Source organism: Engraulis encrasicolus, chromosome 2 (genome assembly GCF_034702125.1).
Source record: "Engraulis encrasicolus isolate BLACKSEA-1 chromosome 2, IST_EnEncr_1.0, whole genome shotgun sequence".
NCBI classification, from domain to species: domain Eukaryota; kingdom Metazoa; phylum Chordata; class Actinopteri; order Clupeiformes; family Engraulidae; genus Engraulis; species Engraulis encrasicolus.
In genome coordinates, this window is record NC_085858.1 from 45,105,897 (window position 1) to 45,113,396 (window position 7,500).

Sequence of the window (7,500 nt, forward strand, 5' to 3'; positions counted from 1 at the left end):
CTCAGCATTACCCACAGTGATTCATAGGTCCCCAGTCCCAACGCTCTAGCGCCACCAGCAGGTCAAAGTTGCAGGTACATTTCTGCTTGTAACTTTTGAACCGCTTGGCCAATTTTCATAAACTTGGTATCCCTGGAATCCTTGAGTCAAGACGAATCCAACGCACCCTATGACGTCATTTTCCGCCAGGATAGTTTTCCCGCCATTTTGAATTTTGTAAAATTCAATAAAAATGTTAATTTTTCGGCAATTTTTGACCAATTCGCCCGAAACTCGGTATATAGTATCTCTGGACTGAGCTACACATGGGGTCTTCAGGAATATTGGATATCTTTTATCGTTTAGCCGTGAGAGCCAATCAAAATTGTCGTAAACGTGGCAAAACAGGAAGTGAGGTCATATCTCAGCAACCGTTTGTCGAATCAGGCTGGGATTTTGTACACACATAGTAGTCCATCCCATGACCTACCACAAAAAAAATCAGACCCCCAGCTCAAACTCTGTAGCGCCACCAGCAGGTCAAAATTTTTGCTACATTTTTGCCTGTAGCTTTTGAACCGTACTCCCAATTTTCAAAATATTGGTACACAGGTCATCTTCACACTATGCTGCACCCAGGTATGGATTTTCGTAACGATTGGAAAAACTATCAGCTCTCAGCAGCCATTCAAAATTGTGGAAAGAATGGAGGGATTTTTTCTCATCTCTCTGTCTCCTCTGCTCCCGTTGCGCACGTTCACTGACACCATTCTCGGCAGGGGGTCAAGCCCCACTGCCCCAGCCCCTGCACCCCACCCCCCACCCCCTCCTCACACACACACAGACAGACAGAGGGAGAGGGAGAGGGAGGGGGAGAGGGAGAGGGAGAGGGAGAGGGAGAGGGACAGAGAGGGAAGAAGGGAGGGAGGGAGGGAGAGGGAGGGGGGAGAGGAAAGAATTTTGAACACCTCTTGTCGTTTGCCGGTGACAGCCAATCAAAATTGTCATAAAGGTGGCAAAACAGGAAGTGAGGTCATATCTCAGCAACCGTTAGTCAATTTCTGTTAGGATTTTTTTGCACACAATCTAGTCCATCCCATGACCTCCCACAAAAAAAATCCAGACCCCAAGCTCTCTAGTGCCACCAACAGGTAACAGGAAGTGAGCTCATATCTCGGCAGCTCTTCAACGGATTCAAACTAAACTTGGTTTACGTGATCACACTCTCGTCCAAGGAATGCGCACCAACATTGGCGAGATTTGGACCAAAGGGGCCGCTGCAGTTCCTTCTGTTGCCGTAGCGGCTCTGGCAAGTTTACTGCTTGGCCCCGCATTGCTGCTTGCAGCTATATTTTCTTTTGAATTTGCTAAGTGGTTAAACCCATTCCCATTCCCATCCCCATTCGGACATTGCTATGGCTGCCATTGTTTTGAGGTCTGAGGAAAGACAGCCCTGGTGCTTTCATCTGCACCCAGTCAAACACACAGTTCCTATTTCAGACCCCATCTGCGCAGAAGAACACAAGATGCGCTTCACAGACAAGAAAAAAGCAAAACGAAAAGAGAGAGAGAGAAAAAAACAAAAAAAAACAGCCATTTGGGATGAAGCAATCTGGAGTCCATTTTGTTTCTTCAACCTGGAAGAGCCAGAGGAAGTGAGCACATTTGGGTCAGAGAGTGCTCACAGCAGAAGCTGCTATTGACGCTAAATGTAAACAACACTCTGGAAAAAATGTCTTTGGGAAAAATGTCAGCAATCAACAAACCTTCATGGTTCTGTGACGAGCATAAGAAGATACTATACTGAGAGAAGCCTTACCAGAACTGTCTTGGCCCTATATGCCTGTATACTGCACTGAGTAACACACTCTGGGGCTCCCCAATAAAGGCACATACGAAAGCAATCAAATAACTTAAATCCCAGAGTGCCTTGTGAAAGTAGAGTTGAAGTGGAGCCCACCACACAAGCATTAAGGAAGCCCACCACAAATACACCCCACAACATAATTAATTACATATTTACACAATGTAGCCTTTAACGTCCTAGTCACCCTGGAGAGTTATCCTTGAACACTAGAAATAAATTTAAAATAAAATCTGGAGAAAAAAAAAATCCTGAAGACCACTCAAAAGTCACGTTCTGCGAAGACATTTTGGGGACACAGTAAATCAAATGCATTCAAATTGGTACAACGTACACATGCTCACATTCCTAATAATTAAAACAGTAGTAATTACTAATTATGACCACTGTAAACATTATGGCCCATACATGGGTCACCAGGTGCCCATTATCGTATGAGTTCAATACTTAAACTGATCTAGCTTAGGTAGCCCCATAATGCACTAGCTTATGTAGCCCCATAAGGGCTTCCGCACATAGGCTCCGACAAAGTTCTGCGCACTGCTCCGCAAAAGTTCGATTCCATTGTTTTTAATAGAACCCCGCACACTGGCGCCGATGTCCGTGGACATTCGCCGATGTCGGATAGCAATTAGAGACAAGTTATATTTTGTCTGCACCGCCCATTGACTTTCAGTGCTATGTTCATGTGAAATTGGGTTTGGGGGTCCGAATTATGTCGGAAGCGAAAGTGCGCCGCAGTGCTGTCGGAGCTAATGTGCGGCTGGCCTCATGCACTAGCTTATGTAGCCCCATTATGCACGCCGTACCATCTGAGACCTGCTGTAATAGTCATTGAAAGGTTAATTTCCATCGTACTACTCGACTATGACATAACACAGGGCCTTTAGTAATGGACTGTGACTAGGTCATTGCCATTCTGGTAACAACAAATTTAAAATGCTGTGTTTCTATCATCAGTGCCAAAACATATGGTGGTACAAATAAATAAATAAGTCTAATTGAGCAAGTGTTTTTCTTCATTAAATTAATGTGGCTTTACAGTACGTGCAACTCACAAAAAAGGTACAGACTGTATCTATTAGATATCTTGGCTACTTTTGGTGCAACTCTGTTACTCAGTCTTTGCAGTACTTTGATGTAATGAAGTAATCTGTGGGAATTATTTGTTCCAACTTGCACCCAAGATGTTTCTCATTATTACTAAGGAGAGGTTATACTATATGCTTGCAGCTAGTGACCACTAAAGCCAGGCTCAAACTACACGACTATCGGCCCAATTCTCGGCTGAAACCCCCCCTCACGACAATTGGTGGAATGTCACCACCCAGGACCATCGCAAGTGATTGTCGGGCAATATTTCCTCACCGTGTGCAACGTTCTAAGATAGAACTCTGTCGGTTCCTATCGCAATTCGTAGATATCAAACACTGTTTGATATTTACAACTCGAAATAGAACGTTGGGCATTGCCTCAGTGTTTAAGAGCAGGGATAAGTTTGACAGTTGCGCTTCTCTTTATGTGTGCAGTAGAACCCGACGCCAAAATCTAACACAATTTTAAAATCGCATAGCTTGTTTGAGCCTGGCTTAAATGTGCCTTTCCAGTTCCAAACGTGCAGACACTCACTGGTTTGGTGGCCGCAGTCAGGGACTCCATCTCGGCGTGCGTCATCCACACGTTACTGGTGGACTGTAGGGCGGGGTTCACATGGCGGGGGCGGAGGGTGGCGGACAGACGAGAGATGAACAGACAAGAGAGAGAGAGAGAGAGAGAGAGAGAGAGAGAGAGAGAGAGAGAGAGAGAGAGAGAGAGAAAGAGAAGGAGATAGAAAGAGAAAGAGAAAGAGAGAGCGAGACAGAGAGAGAGAGAGAGAGAGAGAGAGAGAGAGAGAGAGAGAGAGAGAGAGAGAGAGAGAGAGAGAGAGAGAGAGAGAGAGAGGTGGGGGCGAGAGTGAGTGAAAGCGGGAGAAAGAAAGAGACAGAGACAACATCAAACAAGTTAGCGCAGGAAGCTTTTCAGGCTCATGAGACCATAGATGGCCTTAGACATACAGTAGCCTTATCTTCATGCACCGACCACACCTGTGTGGTCTGTGTGGACAGACTGTTGCAAAGGTACACATTTCACATGTTGGATGGGTGATTTGCGGTACATACTAAGCTTTTAGTGTGTGGAATCTAAACGGCTAGTTTTCCCGTAAGCATGTCACATGTTGGATGGGTGATTTGCGGTACATGGTAGCTCTCAGTGTGTGGAGTCTACTACATGACTAGTTTTCCCGTAAGCATGTCACATGTTGGATGGGTGATTTGCGGTACATGGTAGCTCTCAGTGTGTGGAGTCTACTACATGGCTAGTTTTCCCGTAAGCATGTCACATATTATGCACTGTAAATGTTTAGGATCATGTCGTCTCGATTCACCTGTGTCTTTCAGGATCAAGCTGTTGGTTTGGTCTTTGTTTACAAGTTTTTGCATGTGTGTACACATACCTGCCTGTGTTTACTTGGACAGAGAGTACATGTACATGTGGCACGAGAACATTGGAGCAATCTGCGAGTGGCCATTAGTGTGTGCACTGTGTGTGTGTGTGTGTGTGTGTGTGTGTGTGTGTGTGTGTGTGTGTGTGTGTGTGTGTGTGTGTGTGTGTGTGTGTGTGTGTGTGTGTGTGTGTGTGTGTGTGTGTGTGTGCACTGTGTGTGTGTGTGTGTGTGTGTGTGTGTGTGTGTGTGTGTGTGTGTGTGTGTGTGTGTGTGTGTGTGTGTCTGTGTCTGTGTCTGTGTCTGTGTGTGTGTCTGTGTCTGTGTCTGTGTGTGGTGGGGGGTGAGAAGAGGGGTTCTTCCTGGCTGACAAACAAACGTGCAGTGCATTAATTCTGTTTGCAATTGGCAGGAATCTAAACATTTGTGTGGCTGTTTATACGTGATTGCGCACATGCCCATTTCTGTGGTGTAGCCCCTTAATGTGCACCGTACCTGCAGTGGCACGCTGTAATAGACATTGAAAAGTTAACTACCAAAGTACGACCATACTATAGTAAAGAGAGATATCCTCCGCGCTCCTGCACTTCACAATCTGGTGCGTCTCGGGAAAGGACTTGGTAAATGCAGGGAAAGAAAGGAATCACCGGAGCATCTTCAGATGTGGAAATTAACTTGTTTTATTGGGCAAGCGCCAAGACTAACGTTTTGACGTTCTCACGTCTTCTTCAGAGTCATTGACAATAAAACAAGATAATTTCCACATCTGAAGATTCCTTTCTTTCCCTACTACCATACTATGACATAACACAGGGCCTTCAGTAATGCACTACGACTTGGTCATTGCCATTCTGGTAACAGCTAATTTATAATGCAGAGTCTTAACGGATTAAACATGTATGTTTGTGCGTACGCACATGTCTTTGTGCTTTGTGTGTGTTGTCTATGTGCACGTACCTGTGTTTTGTGTGTGTTGCCTTCAGTATGTGAAGGTTAATTAAAATGCTTTAAATGAGTTCTTGATCCTTGAAATCCATTTTTTACTTAGTTATTTTGTATTTAGTTCATTCAAGTCATTCAGGTCATTCAAGTTATGCTTTATTTTAATCTGCCTTTGATTAGGGTTGTTGTATCTACAGTCTTTAAGATAATAATATCCTCTTTCTTTCTCATTCTCTTTCCAAAGCTTATTGAATGACAATTGTGTATGATGATGTGCTTTACAGAGGCTATTCCTATTGAATGCCAGCTTACGAGGATATCACAGCATTAACAAGACATAATTATAGTAATTTGATCTATTTGCCATGACATTTTGCCTTTGATTTGATTTCTTGGTGTAGGAATACATGTAAAATGCAATCATGTGGGCATTGTACATTTATTTCCATGGAAAAGTGGTACTTTCTAAAATGTTCTGTCCAAAATCAAGAATTTTGGTGGCCTAATTTCATGGTCAAACACTCAAAAGTCTGTTTGGGAACTGAGCTAGCTGAATTCAGGGTGCTTTAATTGTGATAGAAATCTATGTTCCCAACTTTTACAAAAAAATGCTTTTAACACACTTTTTCTGATGATAACTTAAGTTGTGATAGGCCACCGCTCATCTGTTTAGAAGGTGCAGGATTCAGTAGAAATTTCTGTATAAAAAAAGCATGGACTTGTTCTTGTTTTCTCTGTTTATGGTTCATGTTTGTCTTTCACTACATTTCCCAGAATGCTTCACTGACTCAGAGTGCTGCACCACAGGTGCCAGTAATGATGTATATTAACCACAAGCACTGTTTGTATGCACTCTGCCTGATGAAGGTCTAAGGACCGAAAGCTTGCAAGTCAAGTAAAGCTTCTTTGCAGAAAAATAGACCTGAAGTGTGCGGATTGCCTTCTTTTTAACACACTTTTTCTGGAAATACATCCAGTCTAGCAACAAGCCACGAGAGGCCGTGGGTTTGTGTTTGATTTGTAACAGGTAAGGCGAGCTGTAGCAGGACGCAAAGCGCAGTTTGTTAGCAACTTAGTCGCGTCGCGTCCAACTTAGTTGTCCATAGAATCTTTGCTTGGAATGGCTATTAGCCAGTGTGTGTGTGTGCAATGTGTGCGCGCTGGTCTCCTTACAGAGCGTGTGCTGGCGGGGGCGGAGAGGTTGGTGAGGGAGACCATCTCCTGGATTGTGTGTGTGTGTGTATGTGTGTGTGTGTGTGTGTGTGTGTGTGTGTGTGTGTGTGTGTGTGTGTGTGTGTGTGTGTGTGTGTGTGTGTGTGTGTGTGTGTGTGTGTGTGTGTGTGTGTGTGTGTGTGTGTGTGTGTGTGTGTGTGTGTGTGTGTGTGTGTGTGTGTGTGTGTGTGTGTGTGTGTGTGCGCGCGCCTGTGTATGTGTGTGCGTGCGCGCGCTAGTCTCCTTACAGAGCATATGCTGGTGGGGGCGGAGGGGCTGGTCAGGGAGATGTGTGTGTGTGTGTGTGTGTGTGTGTGTGTGTGTGTGTGTGTGTGTGTGTGCGCGCGCTAGTCTCCTTACAGAGCGTGTGCTGGCGGGGGCGGAGGGGCTGGTGAGGGACACCATCTCCTGGATGGCGAGGCGCAGCTTGAGGCGGTGCAGCGGGTTGCTGATGCCAATCTCCCGCTGGATCTCCGTGTCCGACAGGTTGGCCATGATGGCACCGCTCTTGACGTTGGCGCGACACGCCGCCACATACCACGCCGGCATGCCCACCCACAGCTGCAGGAAGAGTAGGCAGCAGCGAAGACACACAGCAGGAAGTAGAGAAAAGAGTGAGGAACGAAGGAGGAGGAGGGGTGAGAGAGAGAGAGAGAAAGAGAGAGAGAGAGAGAGACAGAGAGAGAGAGAGGGAAAGAGGGGGAGACAGAGACAGAGACAGAGACAGAAAAGAGAGAGAGAGGGGGAGAGAGAAAGGGAAAGAGAATGAGAGAGAGAGACAGAGGCAGAAAAGAGAGAGAGAGTGAAAGGGAAAGGGAGAGGGAGAGGGAGAGGGAGAGGGAGAGGGAAAGAGAACGAGAGAGAGAGACAGAGACAGTGACAGAAAATAGAGAGAGGGAGAGAGAAGGGAGAGAGAGAGAGACAGAGACAGACAGACAGACAGACAGACAGAGAGCAAGAGAGAGAATAATTATATCACTATTAGACAATACGATGAAAGCACAGTCAAGGCCAGGATTGG

At 45.5% G+C, this 7,500-nt stretch overlaps 1 protein-coding gene across 1 annotated transcript in view; it reads right to left on the reverse strand.

Moving 5' to 3' along the window:
• The window catches only part of ppfia3 (PTPRF interacting protein alpha 3), a 91,750-nt gene that overhangs the window by 18,405 nt on the left and 65,845 nt on the right, over positions 1–7,500 (reverse strand). Inside the window, exons 22-23 of the mRNA XM_063216222.1 lie at positions 6,840–7,040; positions 3,473–3,535 (exon numbers count right to left, since the gene is read on the reverse strand). Of these exons, the coding sequence (XP_063072292.1) occupies positions 3,473–3,535; positions 6,840–7,040 (264 nt within the window). The remainder of the gene's footprint in view (positions 1–3,472; positions 3,536–6,839; positions 7,041–7,500) is intronic.